The sequence below is a fragment of the Bos indicus genome, chromosome 10, assembly GCF_029378745.1.
Source record: "Bos indicus isolate NIAB-ARS_2022 breed Sahiwal x Tharparkar chromosome 10, NIAB-ARS_B.indTharparkar_mat_pri_1.0, whole genome shotgun sequence".
Taxonomy (NCBI): domain Eukaryota; kingdom Metazoa; phylum Chordata; class Mammalia; order Artiodactyla; family Bovidae; genus Bos; species Bos indicus.
In genome coordinates this window covers 20,749,098-20,766,061 of record NC_091769.1, presented here as the reverse complement: position 1 = coordinate 20,766,061, position 16,964 = coordinate 20,749,098, and the positions used below count along the sequence as shown (strand labels likewise).

At 50.0% G+C, this 16,964-nt stretch overlaps 1 protein-coding gene across 2 annotated transcripts; it reads right to left on the bottom strand.

Annotated features, from left to right (window-relative positions):
• Positions 1-8,050: 8,050 nt before the first annotated feature.
• DHRS1 (dehydrogenase/reductase 1) lies at positions 8,051-16,941 on the bottom strand. Of its 2 annotated transcripts, XM_070797075.1 has the most exons (10): positions 16,733-16,941; positions 16,163-16,337; positions 14,547-14,690; positions 14,321-14,400; positions 13,745-13,828; positions 10,079-10,211; positions 9,625-9,768; positions 9,008-9,077; positions 8,615-8,695; positions 8,051-8,440 (listed from the first exon to the last, which is right to left on the bottom strand). In XM_070797075.1, the coding sequence occupies exons 2-10, from the start codon at positions 16,310-16,312 to the stop codon at positions 8,304-8,306; spliced, it is 1,023 nt and encodes a 340-aa protein (XP_070653176.1). In that variant the 5' UTR covers positions 16,313-16,337; positions 16,733-16,941; the 3' UTR covers positions 8,051-8,303. The 2 variants fall into 2 exon arrangements, with proteins under 2 accessions (XP_070653176.1, XP_019823827.2); XM_019968268.2 differs by lacking the exon at positions 13,745-13,828 and having other exon boundaries at positions 16,733-16,940.
• Between the last annotated feature and the right edge of the window lie 23 nt (positions 16,942-16,964).

Here is a 16,964-nt window from a genome sequence, read left to right as displayed (position 1 = left end):
GTAGGAATTTCATCTCCAAATAACAGTGATTAATGTGTGTTTGTCAACTTAGAGGGAAGTCTCTACTGGTGGTGGCACTTTTCAGTGGCATGCTGGCTGAGCACACTGCCATTCTCAAGAACTGAAGGCTGCTAACACATAGTTGGGAGCAATGCTGGATGATGGAATCCAGATCTAAACTTAATTTGAGACCCAGATTTGACCAGATGGCATCGAACGGGGACAGAGGCACAGTCTGGTTCTTTGGTCCTCAAACCATCCTCTGCACAAGGGCATGATGTGTGGGCAATGGAATGACACCAGTGGGCAGACAGGGTGATTCTGGTTGGGACAGGGTTGGTAAGAGCTAGCACCTTGCCAGAAGTAGTGGCCTGACTTTGAGCAGTATGAAGAGAACTTTAGGACCCAGAATGAGGGGGTGCAGAGGCCCCAGATCTGTGATGGTCAGACCCTGTTGGGAGTGTGTGGTCCATTTTAAGAGGGACAGGGACAATCAGCAAGGTCCGGAGGGAGAAATCAAGACGGTGAGAACAGGCCATGACCAGAAAGAGGACACGGGAATGTCAAACTGGGGGAGAAGACTCAAGGGGCAGAGGATCTTCAGATTCTAAGGGCTTCTAGTTGGAACAGAAGCCATATTGATTCTGTTAATCTTGAGAGCAAAGAACAAAGACCAGTGAATGTATATACACTTGCTATGGGGGAAGACTTTCTTACAATTAAAGCTGTCCAAAGATAGAATGGGCCTAAATAAGTGGTGGTGAATTCACCATCATGAGAGAGGGGGATAACCAAATGTGTGCTGGTCAACAACTTTGTGAAAATGGGGTAGAGAATATTCGAGGACTAGAATGTTCTCCAAAGTTATGAAGGAATCTGACTCTTGGGATGGCCCAGAGGGCTAGAATGACTCAAAGTCCAAGAAGATCCTTTATATTCACCACCTCCCCAAGGTTCTGGGGTCCTTTGTACTTGATCTGAGGGCTACAGATCTCCTCTCTGCTCCTCAGTTTGCTCTGCCAGGTTGGGGAAATTCCTTGATGACCAGTGGTGCCACCAGATACCCATAACTGGAGAAGAAGAGGGAATAGATTGGCCAGTGAGAGGGAAGGGCAGGGTGCCAAGGCTGGGCCCCAAAGACAGAAGGGCCCCAGAGGGAAAGTCCCGATGCTAGAGCATCTTATTTCCCCCAGGGTGTGGCAGGTGCTGACTCAGGTTGGCAAATCTAGGGGAAGAGATGAAGGGAAAGCAACCAGGAAATGCAATTGAAAAGCTGGAAAAACTTCTTGAGCCAGAACTAGTCTCTGTTACAAAAGCCAGGTACTGCATGGTGGCTGGTGAAGATGACAACCTTGCCTTAAAATTGCCCAGAGTATGGTAAGGCTGGGAACATGGCCAAGAAACTCACTGCCTGATGGCCTGGATGACAACCACCAGTGCACAAGTCGAGGGCATGCCTTGGGTTTGGGGCATATACAGTGCGAGTGGTGCCAAGAAGTAGTAGCCCTGGATTCTACGCCTGCATGAGAAACAGAATCCTTAGAACAAGGAGAGACTGTGGGGTGCTCTGGCTGGTAGATGAGAACAAGGGACAGAGGACAGTCCCAGGAAGGAGGAGCTGCTTGCCTGGGGGAGGACCCAGCCCTTACCTCTTCCCTGTCCATTCCTTTGTTCAACAGAGAGTGACTGGGTGCCCCAGAACTGGACGCCATGGTAGGCATGGAGGCCATATGGATGCATGGAGTTATGGTCCCGAGCAGGGCTGTCCACAGAACCTTTGGAAACAGTATAGAGAGGCAGTCAAGTAATGTTATAGGCAAATGTAACATTATGGCTCTGCCCTTAGAGAGACATGTGTGACTCTGGAGGAGCTCTTATGCTAGTGGGTGAGATTCCCAGGGAAGTGAGCTTGGAGTTGGGGCTGCAGGTGCCGGGGAGGAATCCTGGCTTGGGGCTCAAACACGCATCTCCTCTGTGCCTCCCCAGCAGCAGACCCTATGGTGCCTGCAGTCAGGTCATCCTGTAGGGGTGCACATCCCTGCTTTCTCTCTGGCCATGCTCTCTTAAGAAGGCTGCTTTGATTGCATGTCCCCTCACCTAGTCCAGTGTCTGCACCATGGTAGCCACTCAACAACCATTTACATAATTCAGCCAGTCAGTCCTTGAGTAGTAATCCCTGAGTACCAATACAGCTCACCCCACAGCATGATGAAGACTGCCAAGGTGCCTGCTCTCATAAAGCTTATTCTCAAGCTGGGGAGACCCACTCTATAGAAGCAAATACATACAAAAGATGGTCTCATTGAGTCGTAAGTGCCCCTAGGAAAATTAAATAGCCCTAGGGCATTCAGATAAAGCTAGTGGTGGTGGTAGGGGTCCTGGGAAAGAATGAATGAGTGAGTGAATAAATGACGAGCCATGGCAGTCAGAGCAAGATATGCTGCACCCATCTGGGTGGGGAAGAGGAGGCCGAGCTGGGACTTAGATCCTTTAGATCCCAGAGCTGGGAGCTTAGGGTGAGGTGGGGAAGGGTGGTCAGAGGTGTCTGCACCCTAGGCCTCATGTGAGGTGGGGAGGAAGTGGACAGGGAGTGGTGTGGAACCTCTGAATTCAGTGCAAAGAAGCAGAACGGCTGGAATTGCTGACTAAAGCAACACTGTGTCTCTGTATCCCCTTTGCACCCATCATGACTCAGGCTTGAGTTCCGAGGGGAGTGGAAGGGTGGGGCAGGGAGGACCTGGAGCTGAGGTTCAGGGAGCTTGCAGGCTTGGCCAGCCTCCCCAGGGCTTGTTCCCACAGAGGCCCCCGGTCCCCCCACAGCTGGCAGCTGTCCTGTGCAGTCCTCTCCCAAGCCCCAGACCCCTGAGCAGGGGGCAGGGAGCTGAGGTTGAGGCAGGAAATAGATGGGCTCCAGGTTAGACATTTACAGCCAGCCCCCTGTTTACACTGCTGAAACCGTGTAACTCTGACTGTGACTCGAGTCCAGCCTAAACCCAGGATGGGACTTGAACTCACAGTTTTTTATTTGTGTATTTATTTTAAATGTCAAAGGCTAAACATTTTTTTACTGTTTATGTATTTGGCTGTTTTGGGTCTTGTTTGTGGCACTCTGGATCTTCACTGTGTCCTGTGCGATCTTTCCTTTAGGCACACGGACTCTCTACTTGTGGTTTGCAGGCTCTGTAGTTGCGGCATGTGGTCTTACTTGCTCCATAGCATGTGGGATCTTAATTCCCTGACCAGGAATCAAACCCACGTTCCCTGCATTGCAAGGCAGATTCTTAACAACAGGACCACCAGGGAAATCCCTCATCATCTTTTTTTTTTTTTTTTTTTTAAGTTTATGGAGAGTCACACTTTAAATTTGTATTTATTTTTGGCTCTGCTGGATCTTCCTTGCTGCTCGTGGGCTTTCTCTAGTTGGGGCAAGTGGGGGCCACTCTCTAGCTGCCAGTGCTCAGGCTTCTCATTGCAGTGGCTTCTCTTATAGAGCATAGGCTCTGGGCGCACAGGCTTCAGTAGTTGTGATGCACAGGTTTAGTCGCCTGGTGGCATGTGGAATCTTCCCAGACCAAGGATCAAGCCAGTGTTCCCCGCATTAGCAGGCAGATTCTTAACCACTGGACCACCAGGGAAGTCCCCCTTCATGGTCTTTTAATTGAGATCACAGGCCTGTTCTCAGAATTTAATGAAGCTCCGGTTCTTGATGTCTCATTGCAGAAAGAATTCAGTGAGAGACAAAGGGATAGGTAAGAAGTGGATTTATTTGAGAGAAACATGCTTCACAGAGTGTGGGCCGTCTCAGAAGACAGGAGGCCCGGAAATATGGGGTGTCAGTTTTTATGGGCTGGGTAATTTCACAGGCTAATGAGTGGGTGAGTTATTCCAACCATTTTGGGGAAGGGACAGAGATTTCCAGGAACTGGGCCACCACCCACGTTTTGATCTTTGATGGTTGGCCTTAGAACTGTCAGGGCACTGGTGGGTGTGTCATTTAGCTTGTGGTGTTGGAGAGGACTCCTGAGAGTCCCTTGGACTGCAAGGAGATCCAACCAGTCCATTCTGAAGGAGATCAGCCCTGGGATTTCTTTGGAAGGAATGATGCTAAAGCTGAAATTCCAGTACTTTGGCCACCTCATGCGAAGAGTTGACTCATTGGAAAAGACTCGGATGCTGGGAGGGATTGGAGGCAGGAGGAGAAGGGGACGACAGAGGATGAGATGGCTGGATGGCATCACTGACGCGATGGACATGAGTCTGAACTCCAGGAGTTGGTGATGGACAGGGAGGCCTGGCGTGCTTCGATTCATGGGGTTGCAAAGAGTCGGACTCGACTGAGCGACTGAACTGAACTGAACGTATTACAATGACCGAAAGCTGGAATCTGATACCCCATGGTTCTGCCCTGCTTCCATCACCTTCTCATTTTTTGTGTCAGCCAGTTGGTCAGAGCTACCTCCTTGGGGACTCTCTGGGGACAGAAGCTACACAGGTGGCCTCATCTGGGCACCCCTAATGCTTGGGCAGTTGCTCTAGAAAGAGGAGTCCACTTCAGGTGTGACATGCATCTTGCAGGAGCAGTGTGGGTCCGCTTCTGAGGAGCCCAGGGCTGGCCAGGCTGCTGAGGCCCAGCTCCTCGGCACCACTGCTGCTTCTTGCAGCCATTTGTCTCCGTTCCTTGGGCCTTCAGTTGCTGTTTCTGTTACTCTCCCTGCTACCAGGGTAGGGAAGGTTTTGGCGATGGGAGCAGCTGCATAAGAACGTGGGAAGTGGTGGGGCCTCTGGACCCAGGGCTGCCCCTTCTTAGAAGTGTAGAACACAGGAGCCAGAACAGGCCTTTCGAGCTTGGAAAATACAACCCCTTAGCACAAGAGAGGCCCAGATTTGCATGCAGTCAAATCTCTTCTCTGAGTATGCTTAGCTCTCCGCTTGCACAGGCCTGGGCTCTCTCTGTGGCTGCTCCTAGGTTGGGACTGGCAGTGGTGAGTAGGGATAAAAGGAAGGCTTCTCACGTTACCTTTGTATACCTTTTGGATTCTGACCCACATTCTAAAACAATGCTGTTAGAAATGTACATTTTAAAATGCTAATCAAAAGTCTCTTTTCCATCCTGGCCTGAGCTCCTTTAGGGGATTAAGCATCTCCTGGGGACTGATCAAGTCCCTAGATTTGCTCTGGTAGGGGTGGGGGCTCCATCTCAGCAGCCTGTGTCTCGCCAGGGCTGACCTCCAGCAGGCTGGTGTCTCCTTCACAGCTTCAGCATGCTCTTTCTTTCTCTGTGCCTGTTGTTGCTTTCAGTCCTGCAGCAGCCCCCTCCCTTCTGACAGGCCCTGTCTTTTGACTCTGCCTCCTGCAATCTCTCCTGAATCCACATCCCCACTGCCATCACATCCTGGGACACTGGTCAGACTCCACGCAGCTCTTCTGATGCCTGCCTGTTTTCCCCCGGTCCATCTTCCCCACCCCTGAGCCCCAGTCAGCTTCCTCAGATACAAATTGTGCACACTCCTCTCCCGCTTACATCCTCCTGTAGCCAACAGCATTAGTGCTCTGCCCAGCTCTGCCTGGATGCCCCTTTCCATTTTTGTACCCAACGCCCCCTTCAAGTGCTTTCAGGGTTGACACCTGCAGCTCTTCTTGGAGGGCTGCCCTTGATCTGGACCTGGTTTACCCCGCCCAGCCCCACCTGGGCCACGCTGTGGCTGGCAACTGCTCAGTGGTAGTGGTGGCGGGGAATGAAAGCCCAGCTTCTCGTCCCAGCAGGGCTACCCTGAGGCCGAACACTCTAAGGCTGTCCTGCTGGGCTCCGAGGGAAGTCACCTCCACAGCTGAACTGGAGCTCCAGCTGGCCTCTCTCCAACCACCTACCTCCCCTGGGTATTCTGCCTTAAGAGTCACTCAGCGTCTAGATGAATCCCTCATGTGGAAACCTACCACCCACAATTTAAATCTTAATCACTGATCTGTATTCATCTCCTTTCTCTGAAAATTTATCCCATATCACATCTACAGTCACATCATAGCAACTTGTAGCTGTCCTGCAACATTCTGTGTTTCAATACCTGCTTTTTTTTTTTCAGTTAGGAAAAACTACTCCACCCCCATTCTTTAAGTCTCTGATCAATATCACTCCCTTCAATTCCCTAATGAGGCCAGCTGCTTCCTCCTGTACTCTGTACTGTGTACTTATTACAGCACCCATCTCGTCAAATTGAACCAGTCTTCTCTAGCATGGTGCTGGGCAGAATGCAGGTGTCAAAAGAAATGTTTCTGAATGAATACTGACTCCCAACACGTCCTAAGACTCTCTGCTATTGGGTTTCTCAGATCTTGACACTCTTCTCCTGCCAATCAACACTTACTCTCCGTGTTTCATTCTCTCAGACCTCTACTCTACTGTTTACATTTCTAAGATTAATTAAGTCTTGTTGGAGGGAAGCAATGTGGTGTCTTTTGAAGAAAACCGCTCCCTCTGGCTTCTTGAGACACCAGGATCAAGGCTGTACCCTGCATGGTGTGGACTCTTGGGCCCCAGTTCACTCACTTCCTACGTTAAGTGGAAGGTTTGTACTGACTTCTAAGGTCTTCCAGGGCTGAATGAAAGTCCTCTGTGGACTGGAGCCTACTCTGTCTGGTTCTCTGCTCTCCCAAAGCCAAGAACTGTGCCTGCTGCAAAGCACACTCTTGCATATTTGTCAAGAGAAAGAACTGACTTTACTGGCTCCATATTGCTTGGCCCATATGTTATTTCACTTAATTTTCAAAGGAGTGGAGTCAGGGTTTGTATGCAGATTTGTACACCTTTGAAGCCCATTTTCTTCCCATCATGCCTTGTGACCTTTAGGGGACAAGGCCCTCATGAAAGGATTTGTCCAAATGATGGCTTTTAAAGATGGCTGTGGAAGGCTGGAGGAGATCCTGAGGCCCTTGTCCTTCCTAAAGCATATAGGCAATTGCTGTTGCCCCTGACCAGTCTCAGGGGGATTAGGGTGGTGAGTGGAAGGGGGTGAGAGGGTGGTGAGGAAATCTGATTGCTCTGATTTAAACAGGGTGCCTCAGCAAATGGTGGAGTTTAGGTACGCAGTTCCAGTCACATGCTTGCAAGCTGGCTGGCTCTTTTGAAAAAAAAAAAAGAAAGAAAAAAAACCCTGGTTGACAGCAGTTGTTGATTCCTGTAGCATGTATATTTTCACCATGGCTAAACTCAAGCAACCACCGTGAAGTGGCTGGCTGCAGGACTGGAGGAGATGCACATATCAGCTCTCATGGGTGAGAGAGCCACCCCAGCAGTCACTGGAGCAGTAACTGGGGGCTATTCCCAGAAAGCCACGGGAAGATCGCAGCTTCCATAGGCTCTGTAGGCAGCTGTGGGAGGCCTCGGCTCTCCCCCTGCCTTTTTGGAAGATTAGAAATGGCCTCTGCCACTCTGATTTATAGTAGCTCTCCCATTACCTTGATGACCGTGGAGCTGCTGGCGGGAAGGTGGCCTCAAAGGGGCCCTTGGCTCCTCCTTGGAACACACCCGCTGTTGCCTTGCCTCAGGCTGGGACAGACCCCCAAGCAGGGAAAGCAGCTCTGAAAGGTTCTTGTGATCAGTTCTTCAGGAAACAGTTCCTGGGGTGTCATCCCAAGAATGCGAGTGTGTCAGTGTCATCAACTATTCCTCTGCCTCTCCCTTGGGATTTTCCTCCCCAGTTCCAAGAAATCCTGAATATCATGGACTCTGCCTTCCCTGGATTGGGCCTCACCCTGGGATCAGGCCCAGCTAGAAGGCAGTGGGCATCCCTGAAGAGACGGCGGAATGAGGGCGTGGGAAAGCAGTGAGGAAAAGGGGTGGGTGTGCCTGCTTCTGGCTGGGGAGGTACCCCGCTCCCTGGCTGGGGCAAGGGACAGGCAGCTCTGCAGGGAAGAGCAGGAGCAGATGTGGAGGAAAGGGGCCTTGTCCTGTGGATGCAGCTCCTTGAGAGCCTCAACATGTTGCATATCGTTAGGTCTTCCTCTAAAGTACCTACCACCTTGCTGAGCAAAGGATAAGTACTTGAAAATGAACTGAAGGAGAAATGAGAGCTTTATTATTAGCCCCTAGAACATTTTTCAGTGTTAAGGCAAAAAGTAAAATGATGGGGTAAGGAAGGCCTGAAGAAGGACCTATAAAGGCCCCCAGGGCTCAACCAGGGCACAGCAGAGGCTTCTCTTCAGATCAACGGTGTGCAGTAGGTAGGCAGGGAAGGAGGCTGTGTTCCAACTGAGATAGACCAACCACTCAGCCCAAAGGGAAGCAGAATTGTGTGAGGCCAGCAGGGTTAGAACTTGCTAGCATAGAGGGTCATGACCCATTTGGGCACCCGGAGAAACCCAGGCAAGTAGGAGGCCAGCCAGCCCAGGTTGGAGACATGGGAGAGGGCGGAGCTCAAAGACAAATAATCCTGGACAGGGCGGCCTGTGGACCACAGGAAAAGAAGGATTAGATCCTTGTTTCCCATTCCTCAGACACCCCCACGTGGCTGCAGAGACCGAGTGGAATGTGAGGAAGGAAGGGAGAGAAGGGGAGAAGGAGTGAGCTGGAAACGGAAGGAAGAGAGGTTCAGGCTGGCTGCTGGGCCAGAGCTCTTACCATCAACATCCTGCAGGCCGTAGCGTCGTGCGAGGTCACAGGACGGCAGCACCTTCCCGCTCAGGCTCAGGATATTGGGATCTGTGGGCACACAGACAGCTGAGACAGCCTGCAAATGGCCCAGGGTGACCAGGCCTGGGCCCAATGGCACAGGGCATCACCAAGATAGGCTTAAGAGCCCATATTGGTTTCTGGGCCTCTGGCTCCTGGCCACTGTTCCCAGGATCCAATTGCTGAGGCTCCCACACCTCAAACTGGGCATTGGACCCTTTGGGTGTCCAGAAGCCATAGAAAAGAAGGGCGTATTCCTGGCTCAGGACCCAGAACCAGTGGCCACCACCCTGCAGATCCCCCATGCCCTTTCTCATTACCAGCCGCCCCCAACCTTTTCACCTGTTGCCAACGCCACCACACATTTGCCACTCATTTCTGTGGTCTCCGCGGATGAGAAACGAAATTTGAACTGAAATACAGGGGCAGAGAGTGAAGGGTTAATTTCCAAGAGCGCTGCCCAAGTCCCTTTCCTGCTTTCAGCTTTTGTTCCAGGAGAGGGAGGCGCTTGTCACCGCGCCTGCAGGACTCAGCATCTGGGAAGGTACGGGAATCACTCCTTCCCACATCCGCGAGCCCTGTAACCACGTACTGGTACCCACTGCCTTTCTGCCTTTCCTAAGTGGAAGAATATGGGGATGCCAACCGCATCTGGGCCTTCTAGATTAGTTCAGAGTGGAGGTCAAGACTATGGGCTCTGGAGGCGGATAGTCTTTCCACTTACAGGATATGTGACTTGAGCAAGTTTCTTAACCTCCCTGAGTTTCAGTCTCCCAATCTGTAAAATGGAGCTACCATCTCCCTTACGGAGTGAAGGACAGAATGCGCGTCAGTGCTCAGCCCTGCGCCCGCCACGGTGAGCCCTGGTATCTACTCTCTGTTGCTGTTACTGTTTTGTCATTGGAGAGGGAAAGACTGGTTCCTTGCATTCCCTGCCACCCTCGCCCTCCCCCGGCCACCTGCTTAATCAGGGGATCTGAAGCATTCTCCTTCATCATGTGCTCCTTCAGCAGCTCTGTCTGCACCAGCCCCGGCCACAGAGACACGTAGCTGACCCCGTGGCGCCGCAGCTCCTGAGCACAGTCCGCAGCCATCCTGTCGCACTGCAGAGGGACAGAAGGCCGGGTGGGAGTCAAGGCACCTGGTCGTGTCACCTCCCTCTCCTGCCTTGCCTGCTTCTGCCGAGGATGCCCCCAACCCCTGGCCTTCCCAGGAGCCCCGTCTTAGCTATCCACCTTCCCCAGTGCACTGGCCGGCCAGCGGAGAGGAGCCCAGGCTAAGGAACTGTCTATACAGGGGAGAGGAAGAGGGGAGGGCCAGTCAGCCTCACCGCCTGGGCCACCGGGGACCATCTCTCCTGAGCTCTGGCAACTGTGACTGTCCACCCCAACCCCTGCGCCAGTGGGTCCTCACCGCAGCTTTGCCCACGCCATAGGGGACGTTGAAGAGATAGTGCAGCCCCCCAGTGGAGGAGATGATCACAATGAGCCCCCGGCCAGCTGGTACCATCAGCCGAGCCCCATACACTGAACACAAGTAATGGCCTCTAGAAGGTGGGGCAGAGAAGAAATGAACCACGTCAGGGCTGTCTCGAGAAGCTTCTTCTGCCCCCTAGTGGCTTCTGAGCCAGGTGGTGGTGGTGGCTTAGTCACTAAGTCACGTCCGACTCTTGTGACTCCATGGACTGTAGCTAGCCAGGCTCCTCTGCCCATGGGATTCTCCAGGCGAGAATACTAGAGTGGGTTGCCATTTCCTTCTCCAACAGGGCCGCCAACCTGGTGAACCAAGGGCCTGAGGTCACATTCTAAGAAACCCACAGGTAAAATTAACCACTGAAAGAGGAGAAATGGCAATCTTTAGAAGACTGTAACGGAAGAAAAGTGCTCTGTCATGACAGCAATGACAAAGCTAAAATAACTCTGGGGGATAAAATATAATAAATACATAGGATCTACAAGGAAAAACTATAAAGCTCTATTTAATATAAAAGAATACAGGCCGCTCTATCCCTCTGAGATGGCCCACACTTTACGTATGGACTGTGTTTCTCTCTAAATAATCCACTTCTCACCTAAATATGTAAAAAAAGAACAAGTACAGACAGAATCTGTTTAGAAGAACCAACATGTAAAACTTGAGTTCTGCTTAAATTAATCCACAGATTCAATTTGAGTGATATCTCAAGACTTCTGGAGAAATTGGTAATAAACTAAAGGTCAATGAGAATAAATGTGTGAAAATAGCCGGGAAAATTCTGAAAAAGGAAGAAGAATATCTTGTGGGTGAGGGGGATATGCTGCCATAAACTGTACAATGACGTAATAGTTAAAAGAACGCAGAGGGCTTCCCTGGTGGTCCACTGGCTAAGATTCTTTTTTTTTTTTTTGGCTAAGATTCTGAGCTTCCAATGTAGAGGGTTCAATCCCTGGTCAGGGAACTAGACCCCACGTAGATCCCACATGCCACAACAAAGGTCGAAGATCATGCCTGCTACACCTAAGACCTGGCTCAGCCATATAAGTAAATATTTTTAAAAAAAGAATTCAGGACTGGCATTATAATACCTAAATATGTCAATGAAACAAAGTGCTCAATAGTTAATCCAAGTGTAAAGAAGAATTCAGCAAAGTAGTAAGGGAACATTTCAAACCAACAGGGAGAGATGGTTGTTGTTCAGTCGCTCAGTGGTGTCCAACCCTTGGAGACACAACTGAGAGACTGAACAACAAACATCTGGCCAACAAATAATTTGGGCTTCCCAAGGGGCACTAGTGGTACAGAACCCGCCTGCCAATGCAGGAGACATAAGAGACGCGGATTTGATCCCTGGGTCAGGAAGACCCTCTGGAGGAGGGCATGGCAACCCACTCCAGTGTTCTTACCTGAAGAATTCCAAGGACAGAGGAGCCTGGCAGGCTACAGTCCACTTCAGAGTTGGACATGAATGAAGTGACTTAGCGTGTATGCACAGTCAGTTATTTAGTAGGTGGGATGGATTCTCTACCTCATTTATTGCTTTAAAATGCATTCCCAAAATACTTGGGTATAAAAAAATGAGTGCCTAAAAGCAATAAAAGAAAGTATAAATAAATAAAATGAATTTGCTCAGTTGTGTCTGACTCTGCGACCCCATGGACTGTAGCCTACCAGGCTCCTCCCTCCATGGGATTCTCCAGGCAAGAATACTGGAGTGGGTTGCCATTTCCTTCTCTAATATCTCTTTGAGCCCCTTTTTTGGAGGGGGAGACAAGAATACTGGAGTGGGTTGCCATTCCCTTCTCCAGGAGATCTTCCTGACCCAGGGATTGAACCCGGGTGTCCCGCATTGTAGGCAGACGCTTTACCATGGGGAAGCTTGTCTCAGTACCATACCAAGATATAAATGACTTATACATTAAGACATGTATATACGTAGATATACAAATACATACATGTATATACATTTAAGTATGTTTAGAGAGCTGAAGAAAGCATGCAGGCAAGTAATGAGTAATAAATTGGGAAAGATATTTGTAAAACACACATTAAAGGGATCTATTCTACAAAGGTCTCTTATAAATTGATGTAAAAAGAATAATTTAGTAACACAACTCACGAAAGAATAAAGAACCGATACAAATGTAAAAAACAAAAGCTCAACTTCACAAATAATAGAGAAATGTGAATTTAAAAAACATCTTCAGATATCTTTGGCTTATTAGAACGGCCAAACTTGCCTGACCTCCTGGCCCGATATTGTCTAGTATAATAGAAGACATGGGGAAACAGATACTCTCCTTCATCGTTCTGAGATTATAAATTGGTGGGGTCTTTTTAGAGGACAGTTTGATAATGTTTACTAAAATCTCTGAGGTACATATTTTTTAGCCTAATTTTTTCCCACTACTGCAACAGATAAGGGCTTAGATAAATAAATTATGGTATCTCTTCCCAGTGGAATATTTAAATGAATGGTAGAATATATACTAGGCTATTAACAGTAGCTATATCCCAGGCAAAAGAGGAAGGGTTGGTGATTATGGAATAAGATTATACTAATCTACCCAGTATATTTGGGGGTTTCCCTGGTGGCTCAGTGGTAAAGAATCCACCTGCCAATGCAGGAGATGTCAGTTCGATCCCTGGGTCAGGAAGATCCCCTGGAGAAGGAAATGGCAACCCTCTCCAGTATTCTTGCCTGGGAAATCCCACGGACAGAGGAGACTAGCAAGCTATAGTCCATGAGGTCGCAAAAGAGTCAGACATGACTTAGTGACTAAAGAACAACAACGATATCTCAGGCAAAAGAGAGGGGTGGTGACTAGGGGAATATGATTACACTGGTCTACACAGTATATTAAAAAAAAAATAACACACACATACTTGATAACCAGAAAAACATTTTTTTTGCACAGGAGACAGGACTCTCCAGATGAAAACAAGTAGAGTGAGTTACGGTATCAAAAAGAAGGCCAACCTCAGGCAATGCAGAGGAGAGGCACGATAATTATGTGTGTGAGTGGTGAGAGGAGGTGTTGGTGCGCTTCCAGCAGGGTCCCAGAGTAACCTGCGCTTTGGACCATTCATCAGGGCTCTGGTGCCAGGGTCTGGGCCTCTGCTTTGCAGGCTCAAAACCCTGACCAGCAAGAGGTGAGAGTGTGGAAGGCCCCTCTCTTTAGAGGGCTAAGGACATGGGTGTTGCCAATTTCAAACTTTTTGGGTTTTTCTTGACGCTTGGTTGACCATCTCCATCTCCTCACAACATTTATTCCACTTTGGAAATGACAAGTGGATTGTAATCCTGCTTCCCTGAGATTGCCACTAGAAGCCGAGGGTTTCCTTAGATGCTTTAGATCCCTGAGATTGCCACTAGAAGCCGAGGGTTTCCTTAGATGCTTTAGATGTAGATTTGCATGTAATCTCTGGGTGACTCCCACAGGTGGCTGATCACATCCATGCAGTATAGTTTCTGAGGGTACCCGCTTCCCAACAATAAACACAGACCTGAAGGGTGTATGTCATGCTGGGTGAACTGTACACGCTGTGTTTCATCTCACTCCTTTCCCAGATGCGTGTGAAACCCCTGCCCTCTCTACTCACACCTGGAACACTCTTGCCTGTGGGCCTGGAGTGAGGAGGGGAGGCGAAGATGGCTGGCATTCAGTCTTCCTCACTGACCTTCTGCTGATCTAAAACAAAATAATTCTTTCCTCTAGCCATGTTTGGAGAAGGCAATGGCAACCCACTCCAGTGTTCTTGCCTGGAGAATCCCAGGGACGGGGGAGCCTGGTGGGCTGCCGTCCATGGGGTCGCACAGAGTCGGACACGACTGAAGCGACTTAGCAGCAGCCATGTTTGGACATACCGTGGCAAGCTTTACCAAAGGAAAGAGGCTTCCTTATGGATCATGCATTTGGACAAGCAGAGAGTGAGACAGGAGAGCGGGCAAGGGCGAGTTCAGATGAAAAGTATGGACAGAAACAAGGCCAAAGTTGACGTTCCTGGGCCCAGATTCACCTGCATGAAACTCCTTCAGAGGGCAGTGGACAAATAGGACAGATGGGAGAACAAAGAGACGAGGAGATCAGAAGGAAAAGGAGAGGGCGCTTGTTAATGTTTGGCTGAGTGACTGAGGGGAGCCCAGGCCCTTAAGTGGGTGGCCGGGGAAGCACCTACCTGAGTCCGACGTTGTTGATGTCATCCCAAATGGAGGCGGGGCTTTCCCAGAATGACTTCTTAGAGTTGTTCAGGATCGGCTGGAAGGCACAGGGAGAGTGATGAATAGTATGCTCTGGAGGCAAGAAGGGGCTGGATAATGGAAGGGGACAACCAGTGGGGATGAGGACTCAGGTCAGAGGGGGAGGTCCGAAGTGTGGAGCTGGGGTCAAAGTTCAAAAAGCACCTGGACTCCAGCATAGGCATTGTTGACCAGCACATCCAGACGTCCTTGCTGTTCTCGATCCACCTGCTCAAACAGGTTTCGCACTTCACTCTCCTGGCTTGAATCACATACCACGGGCACACACCGGCCTCCCCGGGATTGCGCCTGGAAAGAGACAGAAGGGATATGAGCTCCGAGTTGCACAACGTGAGACAGAACTCAGCTCCCGTCAGCCTCAACGTGGGAGCGAGGCAATCCTAGGCCTCAGGCAGTAGCTGAGGCAACATGGTGGGCAATACTGCCCTCTGGTGTCTGTTTGAGGAGTTTCAGTAATGCTGCTGCTGCTGCTGCTGCTGCTGCTGCTGCTGCTGCTAAGCCGCTTCAGTCGTGTGCGACCCCAGAGACGGCAGCCCATCAGGCTCCCCCGTCCCAGGGATTCTCCAGGCAAGAACACTGGAGTGGGCTGCCATTTCCTTCTCCAATGCATGAAAGTGAAAAGTGAAAGTGAAGTTGCTCAGTCGTGTCCGATTCTTAGTGACCCCATGAACTGCAGCCCACCAGGCTCCCCTGTCCATGGCATTTGCCAGGCAAGAGTACTGGAGTGGGGTGCCATTGCCTTCTCCGTCAGTAATGCTAGGTACTGTCGTGGAGCAAGGGGGATGGGGAATCCCAGGTTTAAAATCTACAGACATTTTCTGAGGTCTACTCTGTTCAAGGCATTGTATTACTCTGCACGTGGAGGCTGAGGGACAAATAGGCTTGGAGGCTCTCTTGAGAAAGGAGGAACTCTTGAGAAAGGAGTTCTTTTTCTTCATTCTTGGTCATTTCCATCTCTTGTGCCCTTAGCTCCCACCCCTAACCACTCATCTGGAATCTCAACTCAACCCCAGCCTTCTTACCCTCACTCCACCAACACTGCTGCCTGGTAAATGAAAAAACAAAGCTCTCAGACACGAACGCTCTCTACTTCCTATTCCTATACAAATGTGTCCCCTCCTCTAACTTCAGAGAAAGAAGAATAATTTATTCAAGAACAATCTTCATATCCTGAAGATTCATGCTCTGGGTCCCACCCTCTGACCTCCCTGCCGAACTGCTCACTCACATTTCTAGTACATTCTGGATACACTTATTGCTTATCATGTTCATACTCATTCCTTTCATCTCTTATCACTTCCTGTATTCACATTACATTGAAAGGATCCATTTCTGCCTTAGACTTCAGAGCAAAAGTTATGTCCTACTAAATTTGGTAACTCCAGTGCCTAGCAAATCAAAGGCACCCCAAAATTTATTTAACTGAAATTCAGTAGAAAAATCAAATGAAAACACAATTCAATAAAATCTTAACAAGAAAAGAGAAAGAGCACAGGTCCACAACTCTTGAAATTCAATTCCAAAATCCCTAAAGCTCTCAAATAAAGTTTTTTTGTTTTTTTTTTTTCATAAAATTCACTTAATGGCAAACTGTGCCCTGATCTGAAGTTACTTATGGGGTTTACTTATCCCACTTAGAATAAATGTTCATGTTTATTGAGGAATATTTTGGTTTCAGGTAAGGGATTAAGAGGAGTAGTTAATGGAAAGAGCTCCCTCGGATGGTTTCTGCCCCCTGGGACTCCAGAGGAAGCACTCACCTCCTGAGCAGTGGCCTGCAGTGTGTCCAGGTGGCGGCCAGTGATGTAAACTGTGGCACCTGCTTGGCAGAGCTGCAAAGCGATGCCCCTGCCAATACCCCTGGAGGCACCAGTCACCACGCACACCTGGCCCTTCATGGTAGCTGGCATGACTCAACAAGCAAAGGGGTTAAATCTGTGGAAGAAAGGACTTGCTCTGAGGGAAGCGTGCAGACTGCGTTATGTCGAAGGGGGGTGATCCTGATAGAGGTAGGAAGGGGAGCCAAGGTTGAGATCCTTTGATGGGGAAAGAAGTTTCTGCGAGGGATAACTAGCGCAGGCCCCGGACAAGGTTGGCTGTCCCTTTTGGGCGACCAAGGAGTGAAGAAGGGGGCTGCGAGGGGCTGTCCAGGCCGGCCATCTACTGGGACTCTGAGTGGGACTGTGGCGGGCAGTCTCTCTCGGCACGTCTTACAGAGTCCTGAGCTATGGAGTTCAGGCCCCTTGCCCAGAGGTGCGGCTTCCGCGTGGAGGGTTGGCGCGAGGCCCAGGGACCCTGAGCCCGATGTGGAGGGAGCTCGAACTCCATACCTGCCACCTGTGCTGCCGCTGGAGTCCTCGTGCCGTCTGGCTCACAAAGTTCTCGAAGTCGAGGAGTTTTAATTCTGGTCGCAGGGGCGGGACAAGAAGTCAAGAGGACGACGGTCGAGTGGAAGTACACGTTCTGGTCCGGTTTCAGCAGGAGACTCGGAGGATCCGGTCAAAGAGTACGACACGTAGGAGCCTGGACAAGGGGCGGAGGCCAGGATCCACCAGCGGGGCG